General features: G+C 34.8%; 1 protein-coding gene across 1 annotated transcript in view; it reads left to right on the top strand.

The window, feature by feature from the left end:
• The window catches only part of COL19A1 (collagen type XIX alpha 1 chain), a 299548-nt gene that overhangs the window by 119933 nt on the left and 158069 nt on the right, over positions 1-21546 (top strand). Inside the window, exons 12-14 of the mRNA XM_008684899.2 lie at positions 9932-9985; positions 18385-18438; positions 20026-20061. Of these exons, the coding sequence (XP_008683121.1) occupies positions 9932-9985; positions 18385-18438; positions 20026-20061 (144 nt within the window). The remainder of the gene's footprint in view (positions 1-9931; positions 9986-18384; positions 18439-20025; positions 20062-21546) is intronic.

Genomic DNA, 21546 nt, shown 5'->3' on the forward strand with positions numbered 1-21546 from the left:
AATAGTACAGAAAATACCCATATATCCCTTATCTCATAAAGTAGATTACTTGTTTCTTCCCGCCACCTCTCTCTCTCTGTCTTTCTCTCCCCACACAAATATATAAATATATATAATTTATGTATTTTTACATTATATATTTATACATAATATGCATATTCATGGGTTATTTATATAATCATATGCATATATATTTCCTATACGACTTGGGAATAAGTTACTTAAATCATAACACTTTAACCCCCATTCATTATGTATTTTCTAATAGGGATATTCTTATATAACCACAGTACAATTATAGGTTTCATAAGCTTACATCAATTCATTACATATTTTTATCTTAATAAAAATAAGTAACATTTATGGGCAGTTTATAAACATCTTTCACAGAGAGCAGCTCAAAATAATGCTGAGAGATAGGTGATATTATTAGGCCAAGTCGATTGATAAGAAAACTGAAGCTCAGAAAGGTTGTGATTTTACTGATGTTAAATTCTTTGCTCTTTGTATCTTGCCAACTCTGAGTGAGACCTCCTAGAAAAGTTTATAGAAGATTAAATGCCAAAACAAGCAAAGAAGAAACCTCTCTGGTCCTTGCATCCTAGTCAGAGAAAGAACAAGTCACTGGACCTCGCAGTTGAGATTTGCCTGTGATAATTGTGGAGTTTCCTCCTAGATCTGTAATTCTCCCTGGATCCCAGGCAGCAGCTGCAACAGACTGAATTGTCTCTCCCGGATGAGAATAAAGTTTCATCTCCCCTCCTCATCAGCAAAATGAAATGAAATGGTGGATTTTGAAAGGGGCCTGAAATACCATTGCAAACATTGCTATAATTCGGAAAATTTTACATTAGTACACAGATGATTTGGCAGTGTTGAGAATTCATTCTAGATGTGGCACAGTTCCAAATCAGCCTGAGAAACTGTCATTTAAAATGCCATTATTTTACTCAAAATTCCTCCTGATGATATTTCACAAGACATTTGTGGGAGACCTAGTACTTGCCTCTGCCTGTGTGTGTCTGAGAATGGGCAGACCAGTCAAATGATTTTGAGGAATGGGCCTGTATTAGCCTATCTCACATCCTGCCCATTCTCATGCCCTGCCCATGCTTTTTCCACCTCCTCAGATATCACCTTAGGCCTGGCTTCCCCAAAGAGACATCCTCTTGGTATATCACATTACCCGGGATTTATTTCTGCTATGTTGCCTCCTTCCTTTTTTAAAATCAAATGTTCTCTTTCTCTGACTGACTTATTTCACTTAGCATTATACTCTCGGTCCATCTAGCAGCACATGATTTCACTCATATGTGGAATTTAAGAAACCAGAGGAGCAAAAGAGAAAAAATAGAGAGAGAGAGAGAGAAAGAGAAAGAAACAGACTAATTATAGAGAACAAACTGATGGTAACCAGGGGAGGGGTATCTGGAGGAGTGATGGGTTGAAATAGGTGATGGGGATTAAGGAGGGCACTTGTAGTGATGTATGGAAGTGTTAAATCACTATATTATTCAATTGAAACTAATATTACATTATATGTTAATGATACTGGAATTAAAATAAAAACTTAAATATAACAAAATTTAAAAGATGAGAGTGGGGAAGAAGCAAATCAGATATTCTCTTTCCACTTCTTTCTCTCCTCAGCTTATCTGAAAATAACTTATGTCTTATTATTTGTCATTCCTAATGTAGTGACCACAATTTTAAGCAAAGCGGGAATGGTGGGTTGTGGCATACCATCTTGCCAGCATGGTACATTAGAACCATTTCAGTGGATGCTTAGTTTGCTCTCACATGTTAGTATCTATAGTACTCATGAAAACAGTTCTTTGGATGTCTCCTTTGTCCCTGTACCACAAAATCAATTCCTGTGAGGCTTCGAAGTTCTGACACTACATTAGCAAACATGAAAGACTACTGCCTAATAGATTTCCCAAAGGTCTCCCTTTCTACAAAAGAGTCTTGAATTCTAGACTCTGTATGAATGTCAGTTGGGTGGCTTTCCAGCCAGCAATTATCCCAGTTAACTGAGTAGACAAGACTAGGGAAACTTAATAGTGGATGACTTGGACTTACGTATAACCATCTGTTTGTTTAACCAGAATTATGCCATAGGTTAGTTAACAAATCAAAGATAAGATCACTTGGTATTTTGAGCTCTGAAGATCTTCTAAATTCTTTCATTATACTAACGTTTTTATGCTTAAAATTATTCTAAGTAATGGACAGTAACATGATCTTGGAAATTGTTTGTGATACATCAGTGAGAGTATTTCTTAAAAGAGGATCTTCTCTTCATATATGAAATTTGAACCAAATTAAACTTATAATCTGTAATTATTAATCTACCTGCATTTTTAGTTGCTAAAGGAAATTGATATAAGCTGATTCTGTAGAAGTTATTTTGTTAGATTAAGTTTTTCTCCCCCTTGGAGGGAGAACTTAATTAGGCTTATATCACAAATGCAATTAGGTGAGTATTCTTGACTTTAATCCATTTAGGTAAAAGAATTTTGAGCAATTTGTGACATAAATACATTTATCAAGACAGTCTCTTTGAGACTTTAAAAGCAGGGGCATTGATCTCAACACAAAGTTGTCTCAGCCTTTATCTCTGTTCGTCCTAATGGCCTTATGAAGTGTGACTTTAAAAGAATCTGGGTAAATGCACCTACATATAAATTCTTTTATCTCCAGCAGTGCAATGATACTAATTAGGTCGGTTTAGAAGTTATTTGCTTCTATCAGTTAAAAATTCAAGAGGTCAATATGGCAAAGATTCACACAGCTGTAGAGACAGATGTGTGATTAGACTCAAACCTCCTGTTTCCAAGCACCAGACTCTGTTCACTAGATCACAGTTAGAACCTTAAGCTCTGGCTTGGCAGTTTTTGAAAATCTATCATGTTTCTCAGTCTATATTTAGCTTCCAGAAACATAATCAGTTAGGCGCTTCTGTGTCATTATGGTCATCAATAACAACAACAAAACATTAAATTAATATGTATTATGAGATATATTAAGGTGATAAATCTTAATTACAGATATCCTTTAAGTTAGAAAAGGATTTTTTATTTAGAAATGTTCTGTTTTATAACTTCTTTTCATTAGTTAATCTATATATGTGATTAGTAGTATACTATATATGTATTTTTTTAAATTTTCAAATTTACAACATTTAGGCAAAGGGGATTAGCTTAAAATGTTATTCCTTAATTTATTGATTCTTAATAGTAAATAGAAAACAAGACATTTTAATGGTTTAAAGTACTGAAAAACTATATCATAAATGTATGTGAAACTTTTAAAACTTTATAATTTACAAAAGAAATGTGTTTCAATTGTTTCTAATCTATATCAAGTAGATATACTTTCATACCAATAGCCCAGAGAATGACACAAATCAGATAGTCTCTAAACTTACTTAAAGTTTGCACTGATATATATATATCACATATATATAACATAAAATACATATATCAGATAGAAGGATAACTGGTAAACTATATGCATATATAGGAGAAATCTAAATAATCCCAACAAAAGGAAAAATAAAGAACAAAGAAGATGAGAAAGGCTGTAACAATAAATGCATTCTCCACCCCACCTACAGATTGATCAGAAAAGGATAGAAGCCCTATGCATTTGAGGTGCTAGAATACTTCTATCCAAACCACTGGATGATGACAAGCTATTTAGACATGAGAGTGATCCTAAGGAATCCAGTTAATATCCAGTTTATGTCCACTTTATGTGAGTCCAGTGGGAGGGGAGAGAGATAAACAAGGCAGAAACAAGAGCCAAAAACTTCCCAAGTTTGAAGAAAAATATTAATGTAAGATCCAAAGAGTTCAATAGAACCCAGATAGGATAAACATAAAGAGAACCACATCTAGACACATTGTAGTCAAACTGCTGGAAACCAAAGACAAATAGTAAATTTTGAAACATCAGGAGAAAAACAATTCATCATTGTGCATGGAACCACAATGAGAACAATGGCTAATGTCTCTTCAGAAACAGTGAAGAACAGAAGGCAATCGAATGACATACTCAAAAAGAAATTGTCAATTAAGAACTCTATATCCAGGGAAACTATCTTTCACATATGAAGGCAAAAATAAAGACATTTCCAGATAACAAAAAATGACGTGAGTTCTTTGCTAACAGACATGACCTACATGAGTTTCTAGAAGTGTTTCAGGCTGAAAATCCATAGGAAAGAATGAAAAGCACTGGAAATCGTAAATATATGCGTCAGTGTAAAAAACTCTGATAGATATTCATATATAGATGTATAATATACAGATTATTATTCTCTTAATTTCTTTAAAAGCCTATTTTTAAAGCAAAACTTTAACACTGTACTGTTATGTTTATAATATATGGCTATAATATACATCATATATAATGTGTATGTCAGCAGTAGTACACAGAAAGGGGAAAGAAATGGAGCTAAATTGGAGCAAAGTTGCCATAGTTTACTGAAATTAAGTTGATGTTAACTGGAATAGATTGTGATAAGTTAAAGATGCATATTGTAAATGCTAGGACAATTACTTCTTAAAAATCTTAAAAAAAAAAAAACCCTAAATACTCATAAGAGAAAACTAAAATAGTATGGTAAAAATATCTTTTGAATAAAACAAAGGCAGTAAAGAAAGAACGAAGGAATGAAAAAGATATGAGACATATAGAAATCAGATAACAAAGTAGAAACTTCTGTCTAACCTAATGTTACAAAGGATTTCTTCTTTGTTTTACAATTTTTTAGTTTTGCATTTTACATTTGAGTCCAAAATCCACCCAAGTTAATTTTCATGTAGAGTGATGTATGGACCAAAGTTCATTTTTACATCGATATCCATCATACCAAAAATTACGTGAAGTGTGATCTTAAAGTCATATGGAAATTCAAATGACCTGGTATAGCCAAAACAACTCTGAAAAACAAACAGCCAAACAAAACCTGAAGGCTAATATTGCCTGATTTCAACATTTATCACAAGCTATCAAGAAATTCTTAGTGTTCACATAAGGATAGACAAATAGATGCATGGAAAAGAATACAGTCCAGAAATAACTCCCCATATACATGACAACTTATTTTCAAGAGAGGTTCAAAAACAACTCAGCAGATAATGTATACTGTTTTTCAACAAAACTCCTGAAACAATTAGATATTCATGTAAAAAAATAATTTTGATCCATATCTCCCACATTATCCATAACATTTACATTTGTCTACTTATAACTAAATTTATTTGTAAACTCAGATATGACACTGAAAGGAGAATTCATAAAAGAAAAAGTTGATGAATGAGGTTATCAAGTCCCTATGAGATCAAAGTAACTGAGCAAATAACTTCAGATAATAGAAAGAGTTCTTTGACCCTACGAAAGTCACCTATATCCTCTGAGTTGGTGATTTATCATCAATAAATGGGGATGAGAATACCCACCTTGTAAGGTTATTGCTAGAATTAAAATGAGCCCTTACTATTATAACACTTGGCACAGAGTCTGGCATATAGTAAGGTGTATAGAACAGAAGCTAGTATATTACTGATAGTATCTATTGAAGTATTAGTAATGTTAATATCTACCTGCATTGTGGATAATAATGGACTAATTCAAACTCTGTAAAAGGGTTTCATTACTTACCTAATGTAGTATTTTGAATACCAAAGCACTACAGTTCTGTTTGGAAGAACATTAACTTTTAGTATAGTTTTGAAATTAGTTTCACCAAAGAATGGGTATTAGAAAAATCTTAAATGTAATCTAATTTCCATTTATCTTCTTTCCTTTGGTTGGGATTGTATTTAAGTTCGTATCGGACCAGAATGATTTATTGTATTTTTAAAGAAACCTCTAGAGATGTTCTATTGGCTTTGTTTTTTTAATCCTTTTTGCTTTTGAACTTACCCAAACACTGGGAAACAATCTGAATGCATTTACTTTCTAACAGTCTCTGATGTCAAATCAATTTTCTTTAATTCTAGCTTAAATCTTTAATGTTGTAGTTTTGTTTTTACTCATATTCTTCTCAATGGAGAAAAAGAGAACAGCTGGTTGCTATTGTCAAATTTCTTTTGTTTGGGATTTATTAAGTATGCATCTCTTGAATATCTTTCTTTTTCCTGTCTGCATACACAACTCCCAACTGGTTTTTTTGGAGGATGGTAGAATTTGTAATTGTGAGGCCTTAGAACTCACCTAGCACTAACATAAAACCTGATGAATTGATACCAGTTAAAATATTGTCATCTAGCATTTCTTATGCTCAGTTACCAGTTGCATATTATTCTTTTTCTTATAAATGATAAAAAACTCTTTGCATAGTAATGATGTTAACTACTAAGCCACCATATGATACTTTTCCCCATCTTGTCATTTGCCTTTTAGGTTAGTTTATGATATTTTTGCCTTACTAGTTTATAATTAATATTTTGTCAAATATATTTTTCCTATTATCAGTTTCTTCTTTCGGTTCCGCACTTATAGTTACCTTCCTCATCATGAGCTCTGAGCTATGTTCACTTATATTTCTTTCTGTTCCTTTAATATTTTTATTTTTAATTGTAACCCACCCAGAATTAGCTTCAGTGCAGGATTGCACATTTATTCCTAATGAGGTTCATGTTGCTTATTGTAGCATATTGTTTCAGTCTGTTGTAACATTCCATATCATGAATCTGTTGCATATATAATGATAGTGTGTAATATATCAGTTGTTCTCAACCCGAGGCAATTTTACCTTCTATGGATAATTTGACACTATCAAGAGACATTTTTATTTGTCAGGACTGAGGGTAGACAGGATAGGGCAGAGACTGACAACTGGCCCCTAGTGAGTAGAAGCCAGGGATGAGGTTAAGTATCCTACAGTATACAGGATAGCTTTCATAACTAAGAATTGTCAATAATGTCAAGATGAAGAGACCTAAATAGGTGAGGGAGAGGGAGAAATCCATTGGGTACCATTCTTCTCCCAGTTATATACTCACCAGTAGTAGTATTGCCTGGGCCGTATTTCTGTTTCCTACTCTGAGGGACACAGGAAGAGACTTTGCCTCCCCCTTTGCAGAAATCCAGATATGCACTGCATTTTTTATTGTCCCTGGACTGTTTCAAAAACAAATGAGCTGAGAAGTTTTAGAGCACAGATCCCGGAGCCGCGCTGCCCGGCTGAAGCAGGTTCTGCTGCTTACTTGTGTGACCTCGAGACTTAGGTAACCTCTCCATCTTCAGTTTCCTCATCTGTAAAATGAGAGTAATAGTCCTATCCTTGTCCTGGATTGTCACAGAATTACAAGATGCTTAAAGCAATGCTTGCCATGTAGGAAACATTATAGGATTTGGTAACAATGATAGTAAAGTCAATGGCTTGGTTTTTGTGAACCTTGTTTGATCACTGTGACCTGTACTTGCTTTTTATATGATTCTACTTTTTTTTTAAATTTTTTTAAAGATTTTATTTATTTAACAGAGAGAGAGACAGCCAGAGAGAGGGGGAACACAAGCAAGGGGAGTGGGAGAGGAAGAAGCAGGCTCCCAGCGGAGGAGTCCGATGTGGGGCTCGATCCCAGAACGCCGGGATCACGCCCTGAGCCGAAGGCAGACGCTTAACGACTGAGCCACCCAGGCACCCCTATTCTACTTTTTAAAATCCGTTGCAGATTTTTGCCAGTGATCAAATTGAAGCAGCATGTTTCTTCTTTAGCCTTCTGCCACATCTCTTTTCCTCTTGCCATGCAGCATAAACTCCATCAGATTATCAACTCTGTTCTCTCTATAGGTATTATTTAACTTTTATAGGTATTATTTAACTTACCATAGTTGGGCTTGCAGATTTCCTTATAGGCACATATTTCTTTGCTATAAAGTTGTTTACTTTTTCCTCCTGTGAGAACCGTTAATTTTGAATAAAGATTATAGTCATTTTTAGTTATGTTCTGAAAGTTAATGATGATATATCCATGGAATTAGATTTGTCTCCTTGTGCCAAAAATTTCAATTCATTCTGTTAACGTTGCGAGCACATTTTGTGTCACCACATAGACACCGTGTTGTTTCTTATCCCCCCTACTAGATAGGTATTTTCGTCTGTGTATTTCTGAGCCTCTTAATTCTTATTTTGTTTTCTGTCATATATGACATCTTCTGAAACAGCACTGTTCAGTGGAATTTTCTGTAATGATAGAAGTGTTCTAATCTGCACAGTCCAATAGTGTAGGCACCACTGAGCACTTGAAATGTGGCCAGGGCAACTGAAGAACTGAGTTTTATATTTTATTTAATCTTAATTAATTTAAATGTAAAGAGCCACATGTGGTTAGTGCCTACCACATTGAACAGCACAGGCCTAGGGTATTTCCTCATCCTTCCATTTTCAGTTTAAAATTTTCAGCTTTATTCTAACCTGACCCTATTTCACTGAATGTGTTTATATACACTTTTCTTTATCCTACATATTGTGTGTATTTATATTCCAGTAATCAAGTTATTTTTACTTCATATCCTGTGTTTTCAATAGTGTAATAATACACTATAATTACACAATAGTGTAATAATACGATTTCAGTATTGTAATAATACATAGTCTTGGATGAATACATAGTCTTAGATGTAATCATACATAGTCTTCCAGTGTATAATGTATTTTTCTCATAAAGTCAGATGCTTGCTTTTCTTTAAGTATTTTTTTTGCATATAAAAATAAGAGTGTTCATTGTTAGAAAAAAATGAAGGAAGAGGTACAACAGAATAAAGAAGAGGATAAAATCATCCTAGCAGTACAAAGCATAGATTACTATAAATACTACTACATACACACATACACACACACTGGGTTACATGATAGACCTGGCAACTTGGATGAGTTCTTTATATGCATAATATATTCTTTTATTTTTAGACATTTTTACTGATTTTACAGTTAATATATATTTATTGTTTTAAAAAATTGAAAAAGAAGAACATAGTGAAGGGGAAAAAAATCACCCATAATCACAGAACCCATAGATTAACCACTTCTACTGTTCTGGTTTGTTTTCTTCCAGTATTGTTTCTAAGACCCATAGTAGGTGGGTACATAAGTTGGTAGGCAGTAGGTAGGTAGATGCATAGGTAAAAAGGTATTCAATTGTTTTTGAATTATGCTACACATGTGCAGCATTTGCCAATAAAAGTATAGATCTTTCAGATGATAATCAAACAAAAATATATGTCACTGTGGGAATGTATCATAAACAATTGGTATAAATGGTCATTTCGAACATTTGTAACTTTAAAGTAATAAAAATAGGTATTTGCTAACATTTATTCATTGAATTTGTCAATCCCTTAATTGTATCTTGCTTTTTACATTGTAAAAATTTTCCTGTAGTATAAAGTAAAATTCATAAACATGATTTTAATGGTTGTATTATATTCCATTGTATCTATATACCATAATTTAATCGGTTCCTGATTATTGGACATTTAGGATGTTTCTCTTTTTTATTGCTATAAATAACATTGTACTCTACAATTTAGTGCCTAAAACTTTTCATCTCTGATAATTTCCCTAGGATACATCCTTAGAAGCAGAATTACTGGGCCAAATTAAATGAACAGATTTAAGACTCTTGATATATATTGCCAAATTGCCCTCCAGAAAGTTCTTTGTTGCTTATAGAAGAAAATAAATAATCCTTGTTCTATTTCTACCCTTAAATCATTTTTATACAGCTTTTCTTTGAACCTTTAAACTTCTCTTTGGTTTTAGGACTCAGAATTGTTTTTAATAAATGTTTCTTTCAAAGGATTAGCAAAGTAATCACATTGTTACAAATGCCCTGACAATGTAACTCTCTTGTTTTTTCTTAGTAAAGGTTCTCAGGCTATAACATTTTTCATTGTATAAATTGTTTCTTTCTAGGGGGAACGAGGAGAAAAAGGAGATCCAGGTCTGGCTGGCATTAATGGACAAAATGTAAGCCTAACTTTTTTTTTCTAATATTCTGTTTATATTTTGCCAGGGAAATATTTTGACTGTCTGAGGGTATTAAGACTTTACTAACCATGATAGAACTAGTCACAATCAAGGCAAATTCAAGAATCAAGGCAGTTTTTTTCATGGCTCCATGTTTTTAATGTCATTATGGGTCATTCCTTGGGTTTACATATTTCATATTGTGTCATCCTTAACAGCACTTTCTTTTTTGTTGTTTCTGGTTTGCATTTTCTCTGGTCTTCCTCTATCTTTTTTCTTCTTACATACATTCTCATGTGGTCTGTTTTCTTACCCAGAGTCGCTCTTCCTCTTATACCAAAGTTCCATCTACTGAAGGGTCTGCATGGGTGGGATTGCAATGATGAGAAGAAGGGGAGAAGGGGAGGGCAGAGTTGTATTTCTGTGTTTGTATAGTCAACCTTTAGGAACTATGTTCCTATAGTTAAACCTATAATCAACACTGGGTTGAGGTTCTGACCCCTCACAGCTTTACTTTCTTGTTACTTCTGGAGAAGCCCCATTTATATATTTAATATGACCCTCATTCTTATTCCTTTCCCCTTTGAAGTGATTTTTCTCTATGAGAGGACGGGAACTGGTACCTAGGGCTTGTAGCTGGAGGAATCTCTGCATCTTCTCTAGCTTTTCACAATGCATCAAGACATGGGATGTCACAACTGTTGGCACCTTCACTTAAACAGAGCATCTGATTCACCTCCCTTCCCCACCAGTGGAGGTACTTGGTATCATAGTAAAAGTTCTGGAGTGGAAAGCCAGAGGCCACCGTGTCCCAGTTCTGTCACTAGCTAAGAAAATCACTTCTACATATGTAAAGGATGGGCTTAGAGTAGAGTCTAAGGTCCCCATCACTATGATGTCCTGTAATTTTATATGAAGAGATTATTAAGATTACAAACTTAAAAGTATGATGGAAGTTGAAGCATCCATTTGGGTTTTTGGAATTCCTGCTGCATGTGAGAAGATGAAGGAATAACAAAGCAGAATACAGCTGTAGCCAGAGTGTGGAAGGTGCTGTACACACGGATGTTTGCCCTCCTTCCTCGGAACCGAGGGGAGACATCCTCCGAGCTGTGTTTCAATGAAAATTAGTTTGACCGTGTGTTCTATGAAATGGATAAAATTTGGGCCTTTGCCTATGTTTTGTTTTTTCTATTATGCTCTTCATGAGAGCAAAGACCATTTCTTGGAATCCCTAGTACTTAGTAAATATTTTCAGAGTAAGTTCCCAATAATTATTTGCCAAGTTTTAATTTCAAAAATGGAGAAAGTATTATAATAGTCTAAAATATAAATAATTGGAGCCCAAAGTAGGATAATAGAGATGGGAGGGAGTACGTAGACAGTGATATTACAGTGGCAAAATATGTGCAGTTTGGCACTTGATAGTATTAAAAACTCAAAAATAGCTCCAAGATTTTGACCATGCATTATGGGAAGGATGTTATTTCATGAAAAATGGAGGAGGGTTGAAGGAAATTAATGATAGTGTTACAAAAGAAAACCAAGCTGCATGTATGTGGGCTCCCTGAGATAGAGAAACAAAACAGATTTTTAGAAGTTGATTAGGATGACATTGGAGGGGCCCCTGCGTGGCTCAGTCATCTAAGCATCTGCCTTCGCTCAGGTCATAATCCCGGAGTCCTGGGATCGAGCCCTGCTTCATCGTGAGCTCCCTGCTCAGCAGGAGAATCTGCTTCTTCCTCTCTCTGCTCCTTCCTCTCTCTGCTCCTCTCCTCCACTCCTGCTCTCTCTCGCTTTCTCTCTCTCTCTCAAATAAATAAATAATCTAAAAAAAAAAAAAAGATAACATTGGAATTGAAATAGAGAGGGGTTTATCCAAACACCTGAATAAAACTGGAAATGTGAGGGGTTGGACTCTGAAATCTATTTACATTAACTTAGAGATTTGGAAATTTTTCTTATGGTGTCCGCAAGTAAGATGGTTTGGCTTTTTAGAAGTAATCAATTGATGAACACATCTATGTGAGTTCCTACTACATGCCCAAATGCTCTGGCAGCCATTGTAGGAGTTCCAAACCTGAGTAAGACCCACCTGCTAAGAGAGCACATAGTGTCGTGGGCAGTGTGACCTTTCCTCTTGGAGAGGATCTTGGAAGAGCTCTTTGCATGCCCCCAGTCGCAGGGCTGTCGTTTCTTTAGCACCATCATTGTTTAATGTAGCTCATTAGGTACGTCGTAAAACAGGACAAAGCACATTAACTTTTCTCGCTTGCTTATTCAATTAATATGTAGATGATATTATTTTCCTTTCCCCAGTTTTGCCAAAGATATTCAGGAGTCATTGACTAAGGAGAAATAAGAAAAAGTAATGAGAATTCTCCTTTTCTCCCCTCTACGAACATTAGAAATAAAGAACCAAATGCTCTGCTATTACATCATTAGTGGTGGTGTTGTTAATAATGTGTTATCATTCATAAACTATTTTCACACGGAATTTGAAATTTGATCCTTACTCTAGCTTTAGGGGCTAGCTAGGGCAGGGGGTTATAGCCTCTCTGTTTTCAGAGGCAAGAAATAAAGACTTGGGAAATTAAGCGACTTTTTTTTTTTAAGAAAATGGTAAAATCAGCTTTTAACCCTACATGTTTGACTGAACAGTCTCTTATTTTCCCACTAAATCATGCCACACTTGTCACTGCCTATTTTTCAGTGCTAAAATAAACTGACTGTGCAAATTAAAATCATTCAACATTTATGACAGTTCACTCTGACTTTCAATAAGCACAGGTACACATTCTTAAGGAATGAAGGGCATTATAATAGCGATTTCAATTTGAATTAAAGTCAAGCCATGATGGAGATTCTAACTTCAGAAACACTCTGTTAGAATGCAGGGTGAATAAACTCAATGGGCCAGCTCTCTCCAACTACTTTCCAAGTCAAAGAAAATTGGAAGAATTTAATATTCCTACTAAATGAATTCAAAAGCCCTTTTAAATGATCTTTATTCTTGCATATTACAAATATCTTGATGGAAATGTACCTTTTAATAATTTCTTCTGTGCCAGCCTTTTCAAGAAATGGGCAAGCTCACTTTGGAAAATGTAAACCTGATTTACAGAGAAATATTCAGCAGTTCAGTATTTCTCAGTGGGACACTATTGGCATTTTGGGTAAGACAGTTCTTTGTCATGTGGGACTGTCTTGCAAGAGCAGAATGTTTAGCATCCCTAAGACTCATCAACTAATGTAGCAGCTCTTACATTAGGACCAAAAAAAAAAAAAAAAAAAAAAAAAATTGCTGCTATCTTTCTAAATGCATCCTTGGTAGTGTATGTGTGTGTAAATTTGGATTGATCTCCAAAGTATTAGAGTATTGGACCAAAGTTATTGGTCATGTTCATATTTCCTTTATAGTTTAAATAATACATGCCAAACATATTAAAACTGTCAAAAATTTGAATTGCTAAATTTTAGCCTTTAAAATATGACTTCAATTTTACACACATTCAAGTTTATAATTAAATGATTTTGTTGTGACCTACTATGAGATATATTCAGCAAATGCATCTTATAACAGACTTGAGAAGGAGTCTTATAAAGTTGTTAATGTAACCTTTAAAGCCAGACTTCCTGGGCTCAGATCCCAGCTCTGCCACTGCCTAACTGGCATACTACTTGGAACATGACTTACTCCGTCCGTGCCTCACTTTTTTCATTTGCACAATGGGATGATAATATTAATAACATTTCAGGGCTTTTTTGTCTGTTTGTGTTTGAGGGTGAACAGGGTTATCATGCATAAGGCATTTAGAACAGTGTCTTGCATACAGTAAGAGCCATATAAACATTTACTATTATTTGAAACTGAGTTACATAAAACACATTTATCTTTAATAAAAATATTATTTCATTTGTTTGCTTTTTTTATGGGGTTATATAATCTTGGAAAAGTTGATTTCAATCACTGAGTTTGGACTTTTCCTCTGCATTTTTATTATTGTCTTTCAAACATCCCTTATCAGAATTACAGCATCTGATGTTTCTAAAATAATCATGTTAATCTCCTTATACCAATGTAATCTGTATTATTAAATACAAAAATATTGAAATCACAAAGCTGAGCTATCAGCTGACAACAGCTGGCATCATCGCTAGGGAACAAGATACAGTCAATGGGAAGATGAGGTGAAGAATTAATTGATGGGTTAAATTTTGTTAACAAATATTATTTTGTATCTTCTGATTTTTAAAGATGCTACATACCATGAGTAGTAGATCTTCCAGTAAATTGAATTTCATAGTCTGCCTGCTTTTATAGTTCTAGATATAATACTGCCCTTCAGCTTTCATCTTGCCTTTAGATAAGAGTTCCTGTCTCCACATAACATACAGAGTCAACTACTGTGCTTTTGAGAATCTTTATATACATGAATTTTATTGAGAACCTTGATAATAGATTCCCATCTTGTTCAATATTGAATTCATAGTCTGTTCTGTTTGATTCTTTATGCTTTATGGTGAATGCTGCATCTTTTTCTCCCCAGTACTCAATAACCATTGATAGCAGCACCAGTGTGACATGAGGAGAAAAATTGCACTTGAGAAAAGCATTACTGATCTGTTTCTCAGAGCCTATTATGATGCCATGGCCTTAAAAACATTGTACTTTGTCACAAGAGGACATGAGTTACATGGGCCCACTTCAATGGCCATAAAAGTAGAAGCTTGATGAATGCGGTACTTCTCAATTGCATTTTATCCTATGTGAGTTAAAGCACAGTGGGTCCATATCCATCAAACTAAGGACAAACCTGAACAGAATGAACTATTAATTATGCCTAAACTTGGACTTGAAAAGTAAAAGCAACATTTATTAAGTACCTACCATATACTAAGTGTTTTTATAACCTATGATTCTCAGAACAACCCTTCAAGATAACTATTATTTATACCTATTTTATGGGGAAGTTTGAACAACTTAGGATTTTGCATAAAATGCCACTCTTTTCCTGACTCTCCTGAACTCCACATCCCTGCATCTTGAGTACCGCCAGTAGAATTAGGCCACTTGCTATATACGTCCATAATAGTATTCAATATTCACATCAGCTTGTATTTGGTCGCATTATTCCCCCACGGCTTCCTGACCATGGTTGATTGAACCGGGGATGATTAGCTGATTCATTTGCCAGGAAATCCTTCCCAGAAGTTGCAGTTAGGGTTAGTTTGCCAGGCAGGAATATTGAAAAAAAAATTTAATGTATCATTTTGTGCCTAGAAATAATATTTTTATAACACGTAATGTGCGATGATTATGAATCATAGTAATAACTGGAATACCAGTGTACCCAGAACTCCATGTAACCCCATGCCTCACCCCAGAGTTAACCATTTTCCTGAATGTTGTGTTTAATGCTGCCTTTTTAAAAAATAACATTTTCATATGCATATGTTCATAGAATATAGAGTTTAGTCTTATATATTTTGTAGATATTCAATAATATTTGTTGAATAAATGGGTACTTGGTGTCTTTCTCAGCCATTTCTTCTTCATGTGTCTTTCTCTGGAGAGTGTTATACCAGGAAGCACAAAGAAAACCTATTTTTTAATAAACGCAGTCTAGTAAATGGTACAACATCCTATCACTTACTTAAGCCTTGGCACCTCCTTTCCTTTGCCTCCTCTTCCAACATATCTGCACGTCCTGCTTCCCAGGACGTGCAGCCTCTGACCCCTGCTCTCCATCTCCAGTGTCACCCCCTACCCTGGCCACCCTGCGCTCTTGCCTGCAAAGCTGTGGCAGCCCCTTTTCTTCTTCCACTCTTGCTGCCTACAATCTATATTCACATCGTGGCCAAACTATGTTTTTTGAAACAAAGTCACATCATGTCATTTCTGTGCTTGAAACATTTAAGTAGTTTACCATTGCACGTAGAACAAAACCCAACCTCCTTACCATGGCCTGCAGTTCTCTGTGTGTATCGACCTCTGTCTAAACTCGACTCGATCTCCTCTTCCTTGTCCACATGCTCGTGACATTCTGTTCACCCTAGGGGCTTTGATGCTTGCCGTGTCTTCTAACCTCAATACTTTCCCCTTGGATCATTGCATGGCTGGATCCTTTGACACAACAAATGTCCCCTCCACGCAGAAGCGGTTTCTGATCACCCCAATTGAAATAACAGCTCTCTCCCTCTCCCTCTTATCACATTCAGCCAGTTGTCCTGTTTATCAGCAGTCACCCTCCTCTCATAACACGAGTTCCCTGAGGGCAGGAATCTTGACTCTGGTAGGGAAAAATTATTCTCACGCTTATTAAAATGGTAAGGAGGACTTTTTGTTCACACCTATTGGAATAGGGGTATTGCAGTAGGGGGGAGAAATTGAGCTCGACTCCAAATACAGCAAGGACAGGTGGGGATTTATAGCCAACAGAATGATGGCCTCAGTGAGTGGAAAATTACCAAAAGCAGACTCACGGGTAGGAGGAGTCTTGATAAACTGACTTAATAGGATTCTTGCTAAAGGCAGGCGAAACACTTACACATCAAAAGTGGGGGATGAGCAACTTGATCTGATATCAAGGGTGGGGATTTCTTTCTAAACTGACTTAGAAAGATTCTGGCTAAAACTGGGCTAAGCAGGCCAAAGACAGAACAGGACAGAGGCCAAGTTTGAGGCCTAGTTGAGAAGAGACTCAGAAGAGTGTGGCCAAAGTTAGGTCAAGGAGAGAGACTTTGTCAACTTCTTGTTTTTGTACTTCTGAGTAACACTATCCAATAGAAATAGAATCTATTTAATATAATACTTATATAGTATATTTCTAAATATGATATAATTTTAAGACAAATATAAATATATTTTCCAGTAGCTGTATTTAAAAAAGTAAAAAGAGACAGGTGAAACTAATTTTAATAATATATTAAATATATCCAAAATATTATCATTTTAACATAAAATCAGTATAATATTATTAATGAGCTATTTTATATTTTTTGTACTAAATATTGAAAATCTAATATGTTTTACACTCACAGCACATCTCAATTCAGACTAGTCTCATTTTGCTTATTCGGGAAGGAAAGGCTATTTCAAATAATAAGAGAATATCACATCTCAAATATGATTTTCTTTTTCACTCATCCTTTTTCTATAAATACTCTGAGGTAACAGTGAAAGACCCATAGCTATGAGTTTTATCCTGAAAGGTATTTCTACAATTGTGAAGTGTTTTTTTGCCAATCAGACGCTGTGTTCATCCGTTAAATCTTTTTTTCTTAAGGTGTAAGACTACAGTTTTCACATAATCTCTGCAACAAGATTATTTTAGTATCCAGTTTTCCTTCATTTCTTGAAATTCATCATGGCTTCTGTATTAAGTAGTTAAAGCTGATGGCATTTGACATTGTTTATTGACCACAAAATGTCAGTGCAGTGAGAGACGGGTCCCTCAGCCAGGAAAAGCAAGACATCTAGATATACTGTGCCTTGTGTGGCTTCAGAAAATTTCTTTTTTTCCATTATTGTTCTTCCCTCATCCAATGTCTTAAATCAAGGATGAAGGAAGATATTCTTTTCCTATTTACCACACAGTCGGGATGTGCCTATCTAACTTTCTTTCTGTTTACACTGTGAAAACCTTCAACTGTAGAACTGCTTTTTTCCCTCCAGTGAAATATATTGTGGTGTTCCTGCGAGCTGTCATTTCTGAGTCTGATCAACTAAATACCCACTGAAACACCCAAGAGTCCAGAGATCCTTGAACATATATATCTGATCCTCTGCCTATGTCTTATATAGTTTCATTTAATATTGTTATAAATCCAGGTTAAAAAAAATAGGAATTAGAGAACCAAAACATACTTTAAAACAGGAAAGAGACTACAGTGTAGCTTCAGGCTGTGAGCGATAGGGAAAGAATATGTCCTTCATTTATTTTTCCCCCACAATTAGATTACTTGATAGAGATATAAAAATGCCTTTTATTTAATTCTTGAATTTTTTTGGCAAGCTTTATAAAGGCCAAATCAATGCTAAATCAAAGGTATTTACAACATCCACAAATTCAATCCAAAGTGGATACTTAAAAGCTCATATAGATCTGAATGATGTTCTCCCAGATGGTGAATTAATGTAATTTTAGCAGGAAGCAAAGTTGCACAAATATGCAGTATTCAGGACTCACGCTGATTTAATGTATCTGTACTCACCACAACGCAGATGTTACTTATCATTTTAGTGCCAGTTGTCTCTCTTTCTCTCTATACTACAAACTGAAGAATGGGATTTGGGAGTTCAGTAAATTATGATTTATTTTGTGACTAATGACTTAGAAATTCAAGCTTTCTGTGAATCGTGTACAGAAATCACAATGGTTGTGTTCTTCGTACAGGGTTTGAAAGGTGACTCGGGTCCCCGTGGTCCACCTGGCCCAAAAGGAGAAAAGGTATCGTATTCACCCAGAGAAGTGCCAGTTTTTCTAAAGAAAACTCTGAGAATGTATGGAGTGACTTTTCATTGATACTATTTAACTGCCAAAAGTTAATTTTGTTAAAATTAACCAAAGGCTGTTATGTTAAAAGCATCTGAAGAAAAGCCTTTTGGTTCATTTAATTAGTTTGAAGAGACTAAATGCACAACTGCTAGTTGACATTAATTTGTGTTTATAAGATTTCACTTTCTCTCCCTCACTTAACAGCATTAGCTATTCCATTGCCAAATTAGCAACTGCGCCTTGTATCAGGGAACTTTGCCAATAGCACTGAACTGCTACCATAATGGTGAAGCAGGTGGCCTTTGGGGGGGAAGGAGGTTAACTTTCTAACTCAGCCTTAGTCTGAATGCTTCATTTCCTGCCACTTCTTGCATGCCATTTTATAATGATATATTGGCAGTGACCTTGAAAAGAGATTTAGAAATACTAAAAGCAAGAGTCATTCAGAATACGGTCATTGGATGATCCCAGTTTGATGAGAATTGTATGTGTGGGTGTTTTACACTGTATTTTGTTCTCTATTCTCAGCACATTTGGGAATCCTTGTCTGGCTTCAATATTAACCTCTGTGTTAAAACTGATCTTACAAATTGGTCCTCAGTGACAGAGTTAAGCTATGTCAATATTCCTTAACGAGTATTGGCTATTTTTATTCAGTTGTTCCAAAAAGTAATGATTACTCAATACGAAGTCTTAACTTTTGAGGTGACTATGTTAGATGAGGAAAGAAAAAGTTACAGAGATATTCTCAACATGAGAACATCTCTCAGAGCTTTGTGCCACAAAGTATAAGATCTCCATAGTGTCCACCTAAAAAGCATTATAGCAGTGATGCTTGATCTTAATGATTAAGGGTTCTTATTAAATAAATAGGGGTCCTGATACAATAAAGCATATAGGTGACATATAAATCAGAAAATAGTAAGCTCTTAGATGAGCCATTTTGTAAAGATTTTGAAAACTTTCTCAATATATACACCTGGTAATTTGTATTCATGTAAGTCAGCAAAGCAATTTTGGAATTTTAAAAATACGTAAATATAGGCGAAGCCTCCTGAAATTGATGGCAAGTGCAATGTCAGTTTAGCAGAGCTTTATAAGAGGCAATAGGACTGCTTCTTGCAGCTGGGAGGCATGAAGTGGGGAGATCCACTTATTATTTCTGCTGATCCTCCTACTAACTTTGTCAGAAAAATTATCTGTCGTTGTGACACTTACCAGCTGCTCCATTGGCAAGTAACCATATTTGAAGAGATATTCTTTCTAATTTTGGATTAGTAGACAAAAGAATAGAAAATTAGATTATTTTAGCTTTTCAAAACAAGTTCTGCAGAAAGCAGGGGGGTGCACAGGGTGATATTTATATCATGAGAGCTAAAAGCACGATATATTTTTCATTGTGCAGAGACTCCTATCAAGATGAAATTCTATTTTCCTTCAAAATTTATCTATATATTGCTTCTATCCATTCAGAAAACATAAATAAAATGTGTAAGAAAAGATTATTAATAAATGCAACTTCTTAAAAATCTATTTTAGGGAGATACAGGACCTCCAGGACCCCCAGCCTTAACTGTAAGTATTCCTGAAATCAGAATTCAAAATTGAAATACGTTATCCTGTTTATTATTCACACTACATCATGAATAAACCAAAATTTAAGCCATAGGATAGTTTGAGAACTGAAAGTGACTTTACAGTAGATCTACCCAAACCTCCAGATTTTAAAGATGGGGCATCCACATTTGTGAAGTACTTAACCTTAGGTCATACCAGTAGTTACTAGAAAAGTCTGGAGGCAGTACCAATCCTGAACAATTTTCTCTATCCTCCATATGGTTCATAATTGTGCCCCTTGAATGTTTGATTATATATTCTTAACATGACATTTAAAGTTAATGGAAGCAAAGACTGTTCTACTTATTCTAAAAACTGTAAAAGAACAAAATAAACTATAATTGCCTAAAGGGTAAAAACAGCTACCTATTTAAACTGATTGTTACATTCCCCAGAACCTGTCCAAGACCATTGTTTTTTCCTATGTGATTCACTTCTAAGATTTGCAAATGATAAAGTGATACTTCCGTAACAGATTTATGAGAAAAGTTTCTAATGTGCACATAATGGGGTTGTTCTCAATTAAATGGTTCATCATTTATTAAGCATTTAATCATAAATATATAATGACTTTATATTTGGATATAATTTACTGTTATGGATTTTCTTCATAGGCCATTAAGGACTCTCATTTAACTTAAAGATTTGGTCTAACAATGACTCTAAGCCTAATAGAAAAGAGGAAACTTTCTTAAATAAGATCATTTGTAGCCTGAGGTCTCTTGAATTTTATGTTGATATTACCTAATGGCATAAATTAAGACTTTAAATCATCAGTTTTCAGACCTGTTCTGATCGTAGAAGGTCAGGTTTAAAAAGAAATCTTCTAGCATCTGTGTTGAGCTCTTCCCAACAAGGCAGCACAGTAATCTCAAAGACTGCAGCTTTGATAACATTTGTACTTATCTTTGTACTTGAAAATGTCATTCTGAACAATATGTTAATAATGTCTTATACAAATAATTTTTGCAATGCTTTCTTAAAGGACAAATATCTCTTCGTAAATGAAAAACGTAAGGAATCACACAGATGACTTAGGAATGACCAAATTCAATTTACAATGGAATTCTGTGCTTGAAGCTTTCAAGATGGAAATAAAAACTATTTGAGAGGTGGTTTTAACTGCATATTATTCAGCTTTTTTATACTTTGTGGAGTTTATTTTTTAAATTATTTGGCAGTGATTTAGACTTAAGCCTGCTTATTTTATTTAAGTCACATGCTTTCTTTTGTTCAACTAAGTTACATGTTCACCCACTCCACTTAGTTATCTGATTTCCTAGTCATTTCTAACTTGTATTTGAAGAGCAAAATGTAGTCTGTGTTTATCATTTCATCTGATAATGCAATTTTGGCCCCTTACCCAGAAAACTGTATTGGAATATATCTATCTTACGGATTTTTTTTTTTTTTTTTTTTGAGAGGGGGAGAGTGCATGGGCAG

This window comes from Ursus maritimus, unplaced genomic scaffold (assembly GCF_017311325.1).
Source record: "Ursus maritimus isolate PB19 unplaced genomic scaffold, ASM1731132v1 scaffold_29, whole genome shotgun sequence".
In the NCBI taxonomy this organism is placed as follows: Eukaryota; Metazoa; Chordata; class Mammalia; order Carnivora; family Ursidae; genus Ursus; species Ursus maritimus.